Source organism: Centropristis striata, chromosome 8 (genome assembly GCF_030273125.1).
Source record: "Centropristis striata isolate RG_2023a ecotype Rhode Island chromosome 8, C.striata_1.0, whole genome shotgun sequence".
NCBI classification, from domain to species: Eukaryota; Metazoa; Chordata; class Actinopteri; order Perciformes; family Serranidae; genus Centropristis; species Centropristis striata.
Genome location: NC_081524.1, coordinates 15205022 through 15223426, shown reverse-complemented (window position 1 = coordinate 15223426; position 18405 = coordinate 15205022). Strand labels below are relative to the sequence as shown.

Genomic DNA, 18405 nt, shown 5'->3' with positions numbered 1-18405 from the left:
AGCCAGTGTGGCATAACTTTGGCTGCTGTGATAGCCCAGGCATATTTCCCAAGCATCTATGTTAAAGTGTGTATGTGTTTGCAGTTTCGCCCACATATTTGTTTAAATAAATGCATAGGGGGTTCTATATGGTTCTGTATGTTTATACAACTTCATGTTTTTAGCAGGAAGTGGTGAGGCAGTAAGAGGAAAAAAATAATGAGTTTAAATAGTGAAGTAGTTGTAAAAATGATCTCCTCGAATACAATCGATAAATAAAGGGAAACTGTTGAAAGAGGAAGTGTAGTTCCAGTCCTGTTTCTCATTTGTACAATGAGAATTGTCCTGTTTAAACCATCTAACATGGGGTATTCTTTCTTTAGGAATCAGGTATTGTTTTATATATTTTTTTAAAGGTAGAATTTTGGCTTATGGTAAATTTAGAAGTGTAGCCTATAATTCTATATTATAATTTCTATGTAGATTTTTAATTATTTCAGTTTTTTTTATTTTTTTATTATTATTTTAATTTTGTTTTATGTTAATATGTAAAGTAGGTGTTTGCTTTGTTGGAAGGGCAACCTATATATTTTTTAAAAGGTCAAATTATGGCTTTTGGGAATTTTTACATTATATTTTGTATGTATTTTTTATTTTGTTATTATTATTATTATTATTATTATTATTATTATTATTATTATATCAATTATTTTCATTTTGTCTTAATAAAGTAATGTTGGTTTTTGGAAGGGCAACCTATATATTTTTTAAAAGGTCAAATTATGGCTTTTGGAAATTTTTACATTATATTTTGTATGTATTTTTTATTTTGTTATTATTATTATATCAAATTATTTTCATTTTGTGTTAATAAAGTCATGTAGGTATTTGCTTTGTTGTTTTTTTGAAAAGCCTGATGCTTGCATGAAGATTTATTTTTACTTGATTGAGTTGTCCTTGACATTTTAAGCTAAATATGTGCATATTAATGACCTCCTTCTCAAAACATCTGCGTCCAGGTCCAGCCCACCATGGAGCAGTACGAGCTGGACACGTTTGGGAGGAGTCATGACATCATGTCCAACTTCTGGAATTCCTGCTTCGATGACCTGATGAGTACGGCTTATAAACGGGACAAAGAACGATCAGACAGCAAGTCCAAGTTTCAGGTTGTAAAACTTTCAAGATTCACTTTCATAGGAGAACTGATTTTAAACCTTTCACAGGACTGATCTGACCTTTGTGTGTGTTTTTGTGAAAGCAGGAAGTGATCTTGGACCCCTCCCTGAAGCGGGTCAGATGTGAGAACAACAGGTACCTCAGCTGTCAGAAGCAGAGCTCCAGCCAGCAGGGGGTGGTGTGGCACCACTGGAAAGCTCTCCGCAGGCTTCTGACCAGTGAGAGAGGAGCATGGGCCAACAAGTATGGCAACCTCTGACCTTCTTTTTTTTATAACTTTATTTTAGGCATTTTTAGTTATACAGAAATGAGCATACATACATACAAATACAAACATACAAACTCAAAATATAATCCCATATTAGTACCCTCCCTTTCTCCCTCCCCTTATACCCTCCCATGGGACCAAGAGTACAAAAAATTAAAAATAAAATAAAATAAAACGAAATGAAATACAAGATCCAGTTCTGCAGAGGTATATCAATGGGCTAGTCAGACAGATGACTAGAGAAAGAGTGCTTTGATAACATGATCTGTTAAAGATTCAACTTCTTCACATATTCAATGAAGGGAGTCCACACTCTACTGAATGTGTCACAGGAACCTTTCAGTGTATGTCTGATCTTTTCTATCTGAAGTAAAGATAGCACCTCCTGAATCCATCTCCTGAAGGGTGGGCTTTTTTTAGATTTCCAATTCATTAAGATTACCCAACGTGATATGAGACTACAGAATGCTACTGCTCTCTTTTGTGTATTTGTGGCATGCATGTTCAAGGGTGTGACTCCAAATATAGCAGTGAGTGGATTGGGTTTGAGGGATGTGTTGCATAAAGCGGAAAGACAGTCAAATATGGAGGACCAGAAATCAGCTAGGGAGAAACATGACCAGAACATGTGACCCAATGACACAGAGTTCCCACATCTGGGACAAATAGGGAGAACCGATGGATATATTTTTGCTAACCTGTCATTCGGGTAATGTACTCTGTGGAATACCTTAAATTATATCAGTCCGTGCCTTATACATATAGAGGAGGTGTGTATGCTGAGGATGCATTTGGCCCAGACATCATCCAGGATTACAATTTGCAGGTCCCTTTCCCTGACCTTCTTTTGAAGTTTTTTTTTAAATCTCTCTGACCAAGAATTATATTCACCTTTGTAAAACAAAACAACAACATTTATCTGAAACTATATTGTCCTTTGACTCGTTTTCTCTGCCCAGGGTTCAACCAGTTGTGAAACTGAAGTTGTCCAATGCAGAAACATATTCAAAGATGCGTCTCAAACTTGTGCCCAACTACAACTATGATGCTCACAGCGAGGCCAGCGCCCTGAGGGACAACATGGGTATGTCACTGGGTATCAACATTTCAAATATGCTCTTTCATCATGCAAGTAAAATGCACTAAAGATGTTTTTTGTTTTTAACGAACATCAGGAGCCGACAGCCCTCGTAGCTCTGAACCCCTCCCATTGGCTGTCGCAAAGGAAGCAAAAGTGAGCGACATGGAGGACGATCAGCTGGGAGACGAGGACCTCGTCTTCTTGGATAACAAGTGAGTCTCTAATTTGCGTTAATTTATGTGCAAGTGTCTCCAGCTTACAGCATGTCTGTGGGCCATAAACACAAAGAAGACAGTTTAATTCCACCAAACTGACCTTGGAAATACACTACCGGTCAAAAGTTTTAGAACACCCCAATTTTTCCAGTTTGAAAGGGTACGAAGGTAAGTGGTGAACTGCCAGAGGTAAATAAAAAAAGGTAAGGTTAACCAAAACTGAAAAATAATGTACATTTCAGAATTATACAAGTAGGCCTTTTTCAGGGAACAAGAAATGGGTTAACAACTTAACTCTATGGAGTCTTGGGCTATTTTGTCCATTTTTGAATTCTTTTCATGTCTTTGTAAGTCATTTTGTGTTTTTTTGGTCATTTTGTGTCTTTTTTTTAGTAATTTTGTGTCTATTGGTGTCTTTTTTAGTAATTTTGTGGGTTTTTTTGGTCATTTTGTGTCTTTTTTTTTAGTAATTTTGTGTCTATTGGTGTGTTTTTTGTCATTTTGTGTCTTTTTTGTTATTTTGTGTCTTTTTTTAGTAATTTTGTGTCTATTGGTGTCTTTTTTTGTCATTTTGTGTCTTTTTTCTGTCATTTTGTGTCTTTTTTTTTTAGCAATTTTGTGTCTTTTTTTAGTCCTTTAGTCCAACATAAAATGTGATTTTGAATCTTTTTTTTAATTTCAAAACACTATCATGCTCAATAAAGATTTTTAAATGTAGCAAATGTGCATTAATTTCAGAGTACACTGAGACATTAAACTGCATCATTTTCAATTAAATTCTGGAAAAGTAGTTGTGTTCTAAAACTTTTGACCAGTAGTGTATGTTAAAAATGAATACGTAAAGGTTTAACTTTTCCCCCACGCTGTCAGGGTGGAGGGAGAGGACGAGAGTCAGAAAGAAAAGCTGGTTCTGTCTGAAGACTGTGAGCTGATCACCATCGTGGCGGTTGTTCCGGGTCGTCTGGAGGTCACCACGCACCATCTCTACTTCTATGATGGCAGCAGTGAGAAAGAGGAGACAGAGGAAGGTAAGAAAATATGTGATAATGAACATCACACACTGAAAAAAGAAAATAGTTGAACCAACTTAATTGAATTGTTTCATTTGGTAACACCTAAATGAATTAAGTTCTTTCAAATTAATTTAATAAGTTAGATTAACACAACTGATTTTAAATTAATTTGAAAGAACTTTATTCATTTAGGTGTTATCAAATGAAACAATTCAATATAGTTGGTTCTTTTTTCAGTGCACCTAACATTTTTTTAACTGCACATCTACAGATGCATCTCAATAAATTAGAATATGATGGAAAAGTCAATTTCCAGTAGTTAAGTCAAATAGCCCCAAACAAGTATTGAGTCATATAGATACTTTCAGACGCCAACATTTCCATATTAAACATACATTTTAGGATTGGTCTTTTGTAATATTAAACATTTTTGAGACACTGAATTTTAGGTCTTCATTAAATTAGGCCATAATCGTTATAATGAGAAGATATTAAATAAATAAGACATGGAATGTTTTTATTCTGTGTGTAATGGATCTATATAATGTGTTATTTCCACTTTTTGAATTGAATTTCTGACATAAATAAACTTTTCGGTAACACTTTACAAAAACTTTACAATAATAATAATTAATTTATAAACGGTAAACAGATAGTTTATTAATGTTAAATCATCATTTATAAACTGTTTATAGACCATTTAGAATGGTAAATACATAATTTATTAATGTTTAACGAACTTAATCATGTATAAATGGCAAATAGATGTATATTTATTTATAAACATGTCTATTAATGTAAGTTTATAGTTACGTTACCATTAACAAACAATTAAATTATAATTAATTGTTTATAAATAGTTTTAGTTGCACCCATTTTAATATTTTTAACTCCATATTAAGTATGTTAATGATTTTGAAATGATTCATTAAGAAATCGGTTGAAAACATTTAACGATTAAATATGTAAAGCACTTTGTAAATGGTTAATAATTGGTCTATAAACCATCTATAAACATTATTTAGTTGGTTATTGTAAAGTGTTACCAACTTTTCTATGATATTCTAATTTATTGAGATGCACCTGTAAGTATCCTAGCAGAAGAGAATAACTTCTGTGTCTTTAGGGATCGGGTTTGACTTCAAGAGGCCTCTGTCCCAGCTCAGAGAAGTTCATCTGAGGCGCTACAACCTGCGACGATCTGCACTGGAGCTGTTCTTCATAGACCAGGCTCATTACTTCATCAACTTCAAGAAGAAGGTGATGCTCAGCTCGAATTTAACTCCTTATGAAATACAGTACAGGCCAAAAGTTTGGACACACCTTCTCATTCAATGTGTTTCCTTTATTTTCATGACTATTTACATTGTAAATTCATCAAAACTATGAATGAACACATGTGGAATTATGTACTTAACAAAAAAGTGTGAAATAACTGAAAACATGTCTTATATTCTAGTAAGCAAAGGGTGGTTACTTTGAGGAATCTAAAATACAAGACATGTTTTCAGTTATTTCACACTTTTTTTGTTAAGTACATAATTCCATATGTGTTCATTCATAGTTTTGATGCCTTCAGTGAGAATCTACAATGTAAATAGTCATGAAAATAAAGAAAAACGCATTGAATGAATGAGAAGGTGTGTGTCCAAACTTTTGGCATGTACTGTAAATGTTTTAGAAATGATGGGGTTTAATTCCTTATGTCTGGCCTTACAGGTACGAAACAAAGTGTACTCCAGGATCCTGGGGCTGCGGCCCCCCAACCTGTTTTACTTCGGCTCTCGCTCCCCGCAAGAGCTACTGAAGGCATCTGGGCTCACACAGGTCATTATTCTGTTCAAGTCTCTCTATGAAGTGTTGTTGTGGCATGAATTTAGTTTTTTGTGTTTGACCAATTTGATGGTAATCTGTTGAACAGAAATGGGTCTACAGAGAAATCTCCAACTTTGAGTACTTGATGCAACTGAACACCATTTCTGGGCGAACATACAACGACCTGTCACAGTATCCTGTGGTGAGTACAGCCAGTCTCCCTGAATGTGCACTACTTTTTTAACCCTCTATGGCAGTAGTTCTCAACCTTTTTGAGTCACGACCCCCAATTTAACATGCATGTTGTCCGGGACCCCCGCTCACTGAACACAATCTCACAGTTCACATCATACAAACTCAGTTGATACAATGAATTTTGGACAAATAATGAAGCAGACAACAACTAAAACATCTCTCTCACCAAAATGACCAATGAAAATTACATGAAATTAAGCAAAAAGAGACACAATATGACCAAAAAAAGACACAAAATGGCCCTAAAAAGAAACAAAATGACCAAAAAAGACACAAATTGACAAAAAAAATGACCAGAAAAGACACAAAATGACCAAAAAAAGACACAAAATAACTTTAAAAAGGCACAAAATGACCAAAAAAAGACACAAAAAGAAGTTTTTGGGGTTTGTTGCCCATAGGCAACATTCTACCATAACATGCACAAGTGAAAAAGAAAGTTTTTTAAAATTAATTTTAATATAACTTATTTAATAAACATGTGTAAAAGATTCAGAAGCTTCAACAGGGTACAATACATAACATTTTAAATTTAAAAACATTATAAAAGGAACTTTTTTAACCGGTGTCTTGTCTGAATGCGACCCATTGAAATGAAATGCTTTAAAGTGTATGAAACTATCAAAAATGAAGGTTTACTCACCTAAAAGTAGGAATAGTTTTTTCCAAATGGAAAAGGGCCAGGAAATGACGTTTTGAGTGATTTTTTGTGGTGCAAAATGGCAAAGTTGTTTCCTTTGAAAAGATCTGCAAAATAGTGTTTCAATATGGCCTCCTGGAGGTCATGTGACAAATTAAAGCATTGCTATTGGTTCCCTATACTCTTCCCTCTTTTTTAAAGTATTGCATCACTCAAAAACATGCATTGTAGAAATCTGACAGGCCAAAAATGGGGATGTTGCCTGAGGGCAACACCGTACCATAGACCAGCTGTTCTCAACCTTGGGGTCGGGACCCCAATTGGGGTCGCAAGATGATTTCTGGGGGTCACCAAATCATTTTGGAAGTCAGCTCTGTCTCCACTGTGTTGAAGTGTTCATTTGTTAATGTGTTTTAGTCTTTTTGGTAACTTAATGTCTTTTTGTGTCTTTTTTTGATAATTTTGAGGTCAATTTGTGTATTTTTTAGTAATTTTGTTTCCTTTTTTTTTGTCATTTTCTGTCTTTTTTTAGTCATTTTCTGTCTTTTTGGTAATTTTGTTTCTTTTTTTGGTCATTTTGTGTCTTTTTTGTCATTTTGTGTGTTTTCTGGTAGTTTTGTTTCCTTTTTTGGTCATTTTGTGTCTTTTTTGGTCATTTTGTGGTCAATTTGTGTCTTTTTTGGTCATTTTGTTTCCTTTTTTGGTCATTTTGTTTCTTTTTTGGGTGATCTGAACTGTGTGTGTGAGATTGTGTTCAGTGAGCGGGGTTTGGGGACAACATGCATGTTAATTTGGGGGTCGCGACTCAAAAAGGTTGAGAACTACTGCCATAGAGGGTTAATGCATTTTATTTGTATCCTATTGTTAGAAAAGATCATGCATATACAGTGTGAGAAAGACTCATGTTGCATGTTTCTCTTCAGTTCCCCTGGATCTTGTGTGACTATACCTCTGACACTCTGGATCTGGAGGACCCTTCTGTTTTTAGAGACTTGTCCAAACCCATCGGCGTGGTCAACCCCCGCCACGCACAGAATGTCAGAGAAAAGTAAGTGTGTTTGTAACAATCTGATTTTGGTTGTGTTGCAGAACAGTAGCCAACCAAGGATGTATCACTTCAATATAAGGAGCTAAAACATGAAAAAATAAAAATAAAAATGAAATATACGTATATACACTACCGGTCAAAAGTTTTAGAACATCCCAATTTTTCCAGTTTTTTATTGAAATTCAAGCAGTTCAAGTCAAATGAACAGCTTGAAAGGGTCCAAAGGTAAGTGGTGAACTGCCAGAGGTAAATAAAAAAAGGTAAGCTTAACCAAAACTGAAAAATAATGTACATTTCAGAATTATACAAGTAGGCCTTTTTCAGGGAACAAGAAATGGGTTAACAACTTAACTCTATGGAGTCTTGGGCTATTTTGTCCATTTTTGAATTCTTTTCATGTCTTTGTAAGTCATTTTGTGTCTTTTTTTGGTCATTTTGTGTCTTTTTTTAGTCATTTTGTGTCTATTGGTGTCTTTTTTTTGTCATTTTGTGTCTTTTTTTGGTCATTTTGTGTCTTTTTTTTTTAGTAATTTTGTTTCTATTGGTGTCCTTTTTTTTTGTCATTTTGTGTCTTTTGGTGTCTTTTTTTTGGTCATTTTGTGTCTTTTTTTAGTAATTTTGTGTCTATTGGTGTCTTTTTTTGTCATTTTGTGTCTTTTTTTGGTCATTTTGTGTCTTTTTTTAGTAATTTTGTGTCTATTGGTGTCTTTTTTTGGTCATTTTGTGTCTTTTTTTGGTCATTTTGTGTCTTTTTTTGGTCATTCTGTGTCTTTTTTTAGTCCTTTAGTCCAACATAAAATGTGATTTTGAATCTTTTTTTACTTTCAAAACACTATCATGCTCAATAAAGAATTTTTAAATGTTGCAAATGTGCATTAATTTCAGAGTACACTGAGACATTAAACTGCATCATTTTCATTTTCACCATCAAGTTGGTGTGTCTAAAACTTTTGACCAGTAGTGTATGTAGTGTGTGTATGTGTAGTGTATGAAAAACATGTGGCTTTAATTTTGTCTGTTTTGTCACTAGGTATGAGAGCTTCGAAGACTCAACTGGCACCATCGACAAATTCCACTATGGCACACACTACTCTAACGCAGCAGGAGTCATGCACTACATGATCCGCATGGAGCCATTCACAACTCTGCACATCCAGCTGCAGAGTGGCAGGTGAGGGAGCTGACTATTGCATGTTTGTCCCCTAAAAATTCCAGCTATTCTGCAGTCTCATGCTGTTTCATGTCATCATTTTTTAGGTTTGACTGCGCAGACAGACAGTTCCACGCGGTGGCAGCAGCCTGGCAGGCTCGCATGGAGAGCCCAGCTGACGTCAAAGAGCTCATCCCAGAGTTCTTCTACTTCCCAGAATTCCTGCAGAACATGAATGGTGAGGGAGAAAAGGAATCTGCTTTGTGTTGTTGTGATTGTGATGTTGATTTACAAGTATTTGTAAGAGGTTCATGCGACGCTGCTCTATAATTATGGTAGGTTTTGACCTGGGGCGTTTGCAGTTATCTCAAGATGAAGTGACAGATGTTCTTCTGCCTCGCTGGGCCACATCCAGAGAAGACTTCATCAAGAAACACAGGAAAGCCCTGGTGAGTCTACACCAGTGGCGGTTCTAGACCAGTTTTACTGTGGGGGCCAAGCAGGGGCCAGTGTTTAATCAGAGGGGCACATTAAAAACAGCAAAATATGATATTTAAGCATTCAAAATTATTTAAAAATTTTGTTTACGTACACTACTGGTCAAAAGTTTTAGAACACACCAACTTTTCCAGAATTTTCAGAAATGAAAATGATGCAGTTTAATGTCTCAGTGTACTCTGAAATTAATGCACATTTGCAACATTTAAAATTCTTTATTGAGCATGATAGTGTTTTGAAAGTAAAAAAAAAGATTCAAAATCACATTTTATGTTGAACTAAAGGACTAAAAAAAGACACAAAATGACCAAAAAAGACACTAAAAGACACCAAAAGACACAAAATGACTAAAAAAAGACACAAAATGACTAAAAAAAAGACACAAAATGACTTACAAAGACATGAAAAGAATTCAGAAATGGACAAAATAGCCCAAGACTCCATAGAGTTAAGTTGTTAACCCATTTCTTGTTCCCTGAAAAAGGCCTACTTGTATAATTCTGAAATGTACATTATTTTCCAGTTTTGGTTAAGCTTACCTTTTTTTATTTACCTCTGGCAGTTCACCACTTACCTTTGGACCCTTTCAAGCTGTTCATTTGACTTGAACTGCTTGAATTTCAATAAAAAACTGGAAAAATTGGGGTGTTCTAAAACTTTTGGCCTGTACTGTATATTTGGAAGATACAAATACATTGATTGAAACAATGAGACGTACCAACAATAACAACTATTTTTGTATGACGATGACATTTCTCATTTTTGTGCACAGTTACTTTTTTTATTTTGAAAGTGCAGTACAGTGAGAATGGTCTTTTATATATATATATATATATATATATATATACACACATTTTTATTGCACAATTAAACTATTATACAATATACTCATTCTGGTTTCATTTTGTGTACGATGAGATATTGTTTGAACAAAAAATAGGTAAGAATTGTTCCGTCTCTCATCTTTACAAATTGATCATTTTATTATTAATTAGACACAGGGGCCACAGCAGGGGCCAAGGGCTTCTTCACAGTGGCAGTGGCCCCTGGAGGCCCCTGTGTAGAACCACCACTGGTCTACACAAACACTGTGCAGTGTCTTACAACTTCTCAATTGTGCATTTCATTTCTAACACCAACTTGTATCTTAAACATTTAGGAATGTGATCATGTGTCCAATCACCTCCATGAGTGGATCGACCTGATCTTTGGTTACAAGCAGAGAGGTGAAGAGGCAGTAAACGCTCTCAATGTCTTCTACTACTGCACCTATGAGGGTAAGGCAAAAGCAACACATATTTTCAATAGTGTTGTCATTTTCTCCTGATGTTCCCTTCAGGCCCCGTTTACACCAGGACGCTCGCAGGTAAAAACGACAAAATGTTTTATGTGAAGTGCCTTTCGTTTAGACGGTGCCGGCGTTTTTGGGGCTTAAAAACGCAAAAATCCTCTCCTCCGTAGCGTGTCGTCTACACTGACAAGACACAAAACTCTGATCTGATCTGCTCACGTCACGTATGTGTTTACGTCACATACATGCTCCAGTACAGGAAATAAACAAACGTGGGATTATTTCCATGGTGGGACCTTCAAGCTGCTCTGGCAGCTCTAATAAACTTACAGGAGTCTTTCCACCAAATGTACAGGATATGTACAGATAGTATTAGTGAACAGAGAAGGATCTGGAATTACCTCCATCACATTCTGGATGCAGCAATTGGTGGGAGGAGCCAGACGGCTGTGAACGAGACCTGGGAGATCTAGTGATGGTGGAGAACTTTGTGGAAGGAGTAGCTGATGAAAATGTGTGGCGTGAAAACTTCTGCATGCCCAAAGATGCTCTTATGGCTTTAAGTGATGCCGCCTGGCTGCATACAATCCAATTTCCCACACTTTTGCGTCACCGTATGCAGCAGATTTCCTCCCGAAAACGCTCGTCTAAACGAGGAATAAAAAGTGAAGACGCAACGCCACTTTTGCGTCTTCTGTTCAGACCGTCATCATGTAAACGTAACCTCAGTCTTGGCGTATAAACAGTGTTTTTTTTGTTCTTGTATAACACTCACTCTTGGTTCTCGTGTGTCATACAGGTGCAGTAGATCTGGATGCCATTGCCAACGAGGTGGAGCGTAAGGCCCTGGAAGGCATCATCAGCAACTTCGGACAGACTCCCTGTCAGCTCCTTAAGGTACACCTCCCAGAAAAATTCAAAGCATTGATTTTTTTTTTTTTTGAGCTGCATTTTAGTTTGTTTAAAAAGTGGCAGTTTTATATAACGTTCCTATCTGGAACCAGGAACCTCATCCTACCCGTATGTCAGCTGAGAATGCCTCCAGGCGGCAGGCCCGTCTGGACACTCTGCCCCCAAACATCTTTGAGCAGCTCGACAAACTCCGGCCATTTGTGGAGGTGGGTTCTGTCATGATCTCAGTATTCCTCAAACTGATAACTAAATAGTGCAGTTGTGTGTATGTATTGACATGTGTGCTTGTGTGTGCTTCAGGTGGTAAGTGATGGCCTTCCTTTGGTCCAGGCAGTGGTACCAAAGAGCCAGAATCGCTCCTTCATCATCCAGGGCTCAGATATATTGGTAAGGACTCTTTCAAAAGGGCCACATGTAAAACTCACTGCAATCGTAACAACAATAATGCACTAATTTTGAGCAATTCTATGCAGGAATTGGTGCTTACTGTTTCTTTTTTTTTTTTTAAATATGTGTTTATTACATTTTCAAAAGACAAAACAGGAACACATACATGACAAAAACAAAAAACATACATTTGGCTCACATACATATTTCAATTCAGATTTAGGCGAGAGATTCAGGAGTTATCCTACACAAATGAACCAAATAAACCAAGTGTGCACTGCCATGCATGATACATTAACATGATCAAAGAAAGGGAACCAGAAACAAAACCATATCAATTAAACGGTAGGGTGTCACTTACAAGGCAGAGCATTCTCAGCTACGATACAAACCCTCTTCCAAGAATGGTAGAGATATTCAAACCAATATATGACAAAAAGGGTTCCCATGTTTTACGAAAAGCATCATCCCTGCTGTGCAGTCCACATGTCAGATGGTCCAGAGCAACATATTCAAGTATCACCCTTTGCCATTGAGCCTTAGAAGGAGCTTTATCCATTATCCAATTCAAAAGAATACACTTTCTAGCACAGAAAGCAAGTGTTTGATGAAGTTTTCTTTTAAATTTATCGGTGATGGACAAATCAGATATGCCGAGTAGTAGATATAAGGGGTCGTTATTTCTATTAGTGGATGGAATCTTATTAATTTCCTGCCCAATGAATGCTTACTGTTTTTAAAAATAAAACACTCAAACTTGGGACCTCCTCCTGGCTCGACAAAAGTTGTGTCCAAAGTGTGACACACAAGCAGAAGGCAGCATCTCTGCAGATACAGACACTGCCACACACTGTAGTGGGCCATAAGTGAAGATTGAGGGATTACTTTTGTTTGAGTCTATTCATTGTTTTTTTAATAAAAATCCTGCATAGTATACCTTTAAATGATGATTAAATGATGGCGCTTTTTCTCTCCAGGTGACTGTGAGTTCCAATGGGCTGATAGGAACACACAGCTGGCTGCCATACGACAAAAACATAGCCAACTACTTCACCTTCACTAAGGACCCCACCATGACTAATCCCAAGTGAGTTCCTTCTAGTAAGCTAATGTGAAGCCCATATTTAAGTTTTTGTGGTTTACACAATCATCCAACATCTAATACACCTAATAAAGTCCCAAAATCTCTTTAGAATGTCATTAGCTGACTCTAAGAAAGCAGTACAAGCCTCTTAAAAAATACTGTTTGCAGTTTTCTTATGGATGTTCATTTTTACTCAAAAGCCCTCAACTTTGAAAACTCACTTACTTCACATAATTTTTAAAAAGCATAACCTTTCCTGACAGCTGGATCCAAGTGTAACATGTGTCTGATTATCCCTCCTTTTCTGTGATGCTTCAAAGCTTGTTTTAATGTATAGAAATGTGCTTTTATGGATTTTATTCTAAACTGACCTTGAACATGGATCCCATAAACGTGAGATAAATCAGGATAAGAGCCGTTTGTTCACTGGGTTTTACGCAGGTTGTAATTTGCAGATGTCATGACAGTTTAATGTGCTGATTATAAATCTTCTCCACATTTAGGCCACAGCTCATGCTCACTTGTTATCTCTAACTTTGATCTTTCTCGGATGCAGGACGCAGCGATTCTTGAGCGGCCCTTTCTCTCCCGGGGTGGAGATCAGCGATCAGGTGCTGGTGGTGTCCAACGATGGCCGCCTGCTGTTCAGTGGAGGACACTGGGACTGTAGCCTACGGGTGACTCAGCTGGCCAAGGGCAAGCTGGTGGGCAGGATCTGCCGGCACATTGGTGAGCTGTTATTGTCAAATATCTAACTTAGATTAGATTAGATTAGATTCAACTTTATTGTCATTGCACATGTCACTAGTACAAAGCAACGAAATGCAGATAGCATCTAACCAGATGTGATCAGGTTCATTCTTATGAGACAAGGTCAGCTAATGGTGGTCAGATGATGTTACCATGTCCAAAATCAAATGCCTTAAAGAGAACAGTTATTTATCGTGCTATCAGTTATTGGAGTAATTGCCGACTGAATATACGTGAACTGAATAGTAAAGTATCTTTTAATTATTACTTGAGAATGCACTATTTAAATTTGTGAGTAGTGAATTAACATATTTACTGTATGAAAGTGAGAATTAATGTAATAGATATGAATGTAATAACTTATTCGGAATGATTTCTGATAACGTATATAATAATGTCTACAATGTTTAATTGTTAAGTGATTTTTGTTTTGTCTTGTGGACCCCAGGAAGACTAGCTCCTCCCACTTTTGGTGACAGCTAATGGGGATCTTTTTAACAATAACAATAAACAATAAACCAGAAGTGCATTAGGCAGTAATTGTGAATCATATTGCAATATATACAGGAATGAATTGTATAAAATTGCAGTATATATGCTGTATATATAGGTGTAGATTATAAATGAAATAAATAATAAATGCAGATCTAACTGTACATTAGTGCAAGTGTATATATATATATACACATATACACATATATACATACACACACATATATACACACACACACATATATATATATATATATATATATATATATATATATATATATATATATATATATATATATATATATATATATATAAATATATACATAGTAGTGCAAATGGAGGATACATCATGTTCATCAACATTATGTGCGCTGTATATGAACAGGGTGAAAGTGCCATACATGCTTTTCTCTATGTTACATATTCATTTGTATTTTTATGTGTTCCACATAGACGTTGTTACTTGCTTGGCTCTGGATCTTTGTGGCATCTACCTCATCTCTGGTTCAAGGGACACATCCTGTATAGTATGGCAGGTCCTACAGCAGGTAAACACTCACACACTTGGACACATGATCATGATCACAAGCTGCCATCAAAGCTGTGGCTTCACATGTGGATTCTCTTCTGTTGTCCTTCAGGGTGGCTTCTCCAGCGGTCTGTCTCCTCGGCCCGTGCAGATTCTCTGTGGACATGACCAGGAGGTCACCTGTGTGGCTATCAGCACTGAACTGGACATGGCTGTCTCAGGGTCAAAGGTCAGCGTGCACACATTCAAATTCTATGAACAGTTTGATTCAGAAGTTAAAAACCTGCTTCTCCAGATAATTGAAGCCACTCTGTTCCTGTCAAAGGCCACAAGACTCCACTGATAAAAAAGTAATTTTATCTAATTCTTATCTAATTCTATCTAATCTAGTAATTTTATGGGCTTCTGCTGCTTTAACCCATTAAGGCCTAAAACGCCTGGAAAAGCATGCCTGTAAAACCTTGAAAGAACCCCTAAAACCTGAAGTTTTTCTGGAAATTCAACAGAAAATGTTTCAGCCTCTGTAGCAGATAGAAATGAAATTCAAAAAGTATTTGAGAGCTTATACCCGTGGCTTTCATGAGAAGTTGAGTTTATTTGTCCAAACCTTCAATAAAGTTTTTTAAAAAATCAACAAACTCAGCAAATGTCTGAATAAAAAATCCTATGCATAATACTAATACATGCCCATTAGCAAGATGCTAACATGATATGACCACTGGAAGAAATAGACATAGTTCTCATTAGCCTACTGTAATAAAATAAATAAATAATTATCATAATAATAATAATAATAATAAATAATAATAATACATTTTATATATTGCACTTTTCAGGGTACTCAACGACGCATAAAGTAATATAAGACACAAACAGTCATGATTTCTTATATCATCATCACAATCAATTAGCCTATTATTATTATTATTAATATTAATATATTATTAATAATATTATTATTATCTCCAGATGGCCACAAATCTGTCTGTTCTTCTGTTCCCAGCAGGTAAACTTAAACAGGGTTATCTAATGGCAAAGTAAACAGTGAAAATATTACTTAAACTGATAATGATTTGTTGGTGGCTAAAAAACATCATAATATTTGAGTTCTGTAGGTTTGTGCAGGTGTGAAAAATGGTGTTCACCGTAAAAAACACCCCACATTATGCTTGAAAACACTTGGATGTTCTCCAAGCAAACTGTGATGTGGCTTATTAAGAAGCCAGAATGTAATCTTTACCAGCTACAGGAAACAACCCCAAACACACACTTTATTGGTATGAAGAGACAGATGTTTCCATCTTATAGCCAGCGGTCGTTTCAAACCTGGAAAGCTTAATGTCGGCAAATAAGCCAGGGCAAACCACAGCTTTGGCTGACTCTCATTTTGAGCTTTTTAACTGGTTAAACACATTAAATTAGAGAAGATACGCTATACAAGTCCATTAAACCTAGCAGGGGCCTTATATTCATCTATTAAGATTTTTCCTGTTGCCAAAAGTTGCAGCAGTACGGGTTGCAAAGACTCCAATAAATACTAATGTGACTTTGGTTTGCATCGAGAGACTGTCAACATGCACAATAAGTAGAGTTTGGTTTGCTGTTCCCTGTACCAGGATGGGACTGTGATCGTGCACACAGTCCGGCGAGGCCAGTTCCTGCGGACGCTGCGTCCTCCTGGTGACAGCTTCGTACCGGCCATCATCTCTGAGCTCCAGGTGGGCATGGAGGGCCACATCGTGGTCCAGACCTCGCTGGAGGAGCACTCTCATCGAAAGGTACTTTACAGCAGCTGTTCTCAACCTTGGGGTCAGGACCCCAATTGGGGTCGCGAGATGATTTCTGGGGGTCGCCAAATCATTTAGGAAGTCAGCTCTGTCTCCACTGTGTTAAAGTGTTCATGTGTTAATGTGTTTTAGTCTTTTTGTGTCTTTTTTTGGTCATTTTGTGTGTGTTTTTTTTTGTCATTTTGTGTGTTTTTTTGTCATTTTGTTTCCTTTTTTTGGTAATTTTGTGTCTTTTTTTTGTCATTTTGTGTCTTTTTGGACATTTTGTGTCTTTTTTGGTCAATTTGTTTCTTTTTTTGGTCATTTTGTGTCTTTTTTTGGTCATTTTGTGTCTTTTCTGGTCATTTTCTGCCTTTTTTTCGGTCATTTTATGTCTTTTTTGATCATTTTGTGGTCAATTTGTGAATTTTTTGGTCATACTGTTTCCCTTTTTTGGTCATTTTGTGTCTTTTTTTAGTCATTTTGTGTCTTTTTGGTCATTTTGTGTCTTTTTTGTCATTTTGTGTCTTTTTTTGGTCATTTTGTGTCTTTTCTGGTCATTTTCTGCCTTTTTTCGGTCACTTTATGTTTTTTTTATCATTTTGTGGTCAATTTGTGTCTTCTTTGGTCATTTTGGTTCCGTTTTTTGGTCATTTTGTTTCTTTTTTGGGTGATCTGAACTGTGCATGTGAGATTGTGTTCAGTGAGCGGGGGTCACGGACAACATGCATGTTAAATTGGGGGTCGCGACTCAAAAAGGTTGAGAACTACTGTTCTACAGCACAGTGCATATACAAACACGCTTAAACAAGTTTCTCAACCTGCTTGTTATCACTAAAATCTGCTTATTCCTACAGGCCAAGTACTCTATTCATGTTTACTCAGTAAACGGCTGTCTGCTGGCCTCCGTCACCATGGAGGAGCAGGTGACGGCGCTCCACCTGGTGTCGGATCACATCATCGTGGGGACCATGCAGGGCAGCCTCCACATACGAGATCTATGCAGGTAAAGACATTAAAAACATTGTTTGACATTTTTTTTTAGCCTGTCAGATTTAAAACCATCCAGGGAAACAGTGGGTTATGTTATGTTTTCTTCTTTCTTCCTTATTATGGTGAGTTAAGGATATCTATATTTTGTTTTGGTGCACTGACAATGACAGTGTGGAATGGTTGATTCATTTTAATTTACATAAGTTGGCTTTACTTTTCGTAGAGCAGGATTTTTTATTTGTTCACTATTTTGTGTAATTTATGTAACTTCTCTGGTTTCTGGTCTCTTTTCTAAATAACTGTGCCTTGTAAGCGTATTATTTATTTAGCCACACTAATAAAAAAATAATCAACCAGATAATCTTTATAATGCTGCCAATTTACAGCATATAGAAAATAACATTTAGGGCTGCCCCCTCTTAGCCAAATATTCAAATAATTAGTTATTTTTGTTTTTGTTTTTTTTAAAACATATATTTATTGGTTTTTGTGTTAATATAACAACATCCAACGACCAAAACGTCACAAACATATGGCAGCAATGGAAATAATAATCAAAATATCAATAATACTGAAAAGGACCAAAACAAATGAATAATTAAATAAATGTAGATAACAAAAAATAAATAACTAAAACAAATAAATAAAATGAAGAAAAAAAAAAAAAAGTTAAACTGTGGTGAGTATTCTTACATTCTTACAGGTTACATTCCCAACAACAAATTAGATATTTTTCATTATCTTATTTTCCAAATGTTATAAAATTCAGAAGCCCTCTTTCTAACAATATAGGTCAGTTTTTCAAGAGCCAAACTCGATGTTAAGTTATTTTATTTTCGTCTTTTTATATTGTCTTCTAAGATTTCTTTTGTTGATAAATCTTTTTTTATGCTGAAATGTATGCACACATCTGTGGTAAACACAATATTTAAGATGTTTCTCTTTTACAGATCTGTTGATTAGATAAACTCATAGTTTAGTGCTCAAAATTGTATAAGTTTTAGTCAAATAAAAATGCCTTTAGTAGAGGACGGCCCTACACAAAAAAAGCCAACTTGTT

At 36.0% G+C, this 18405-nt stretch overlaps 1 protein-coding gene across 2 annotated transcripts in view; it reads left to right on the top strand.

The window, feature by feature from the left end:
- Window positions 1–18405, top strand: part of nbeal2 (neurobeachin-like 2) — a 58395-nt gene that overhangs the window by 36258 nt on the left and 3732 nt on the right. For both annotated transcript variants that reach the window (XM_059338685.1, XM_059338684.1), the window contains exons 32-53: window positions 999–1148; window positions 1244–1401; window positions 2386–2510; window positions 2602–2719; window positions 3593–3750; window positions 4862–4995; window positions 5455–5562; window positions 5657–5752; window positions 7369–7493; window positions 8524–8664; window positions 8751–8881; window positions 8983–9092; window positions 10301–10418; window positions 11232–11329; window positions 11437–11550; window positions 11645–11731; window positions 12709–12818; window positions 13372–13544; window positions 14511–14605; window positions 14699–14815; window positions 16203–16364; window positions 17210–17358. In XM_059338685.1, the coding sequence (XP_059194668.1) occupies window positions 999–1148; window positions 1244–1401; window positions 2386–2510; window positions 2602–2719; window positions 3593–3750; window positions 4862–4995; window positions 5455–5562; window positions 5657–5752; window positions 7369–7493; window positions 8524–8664; window positions 8751–8881; window positions 8983–9092; window positions 10301–10418; window positions 11232–11329; window positions 11437–11550; window positions 11645–11731; window positions 12709–12818; window positions 13372–13544; window positions 14511–14605; window positions 14699–14815; window positions 16203–16364; window positions 17210–17358 (2777 nt within the window). The remainder of the gene's footprint in view (window positions 1–998; window positions 1149–1243; window positions 1402–2385; window positions 2511–2601; window positions 2720–3592; window positions 3751–4861; window positions 4996–5454; window positions 5563–5656; window positions 5753–7368; window positions 7494–8523; window positions 8665–8750; window positions 8882–8982; window positions 9093–10300; window positions 10419–11231; window positions 11330–11436; window positions 11551–11644; window positions 11732–12708; window positions 12819–13371; window positions 13545–14510; window positions 14606–14698; window positions 14816–16202; window positions 16365–17209; window positions 17359–18405) is intronic.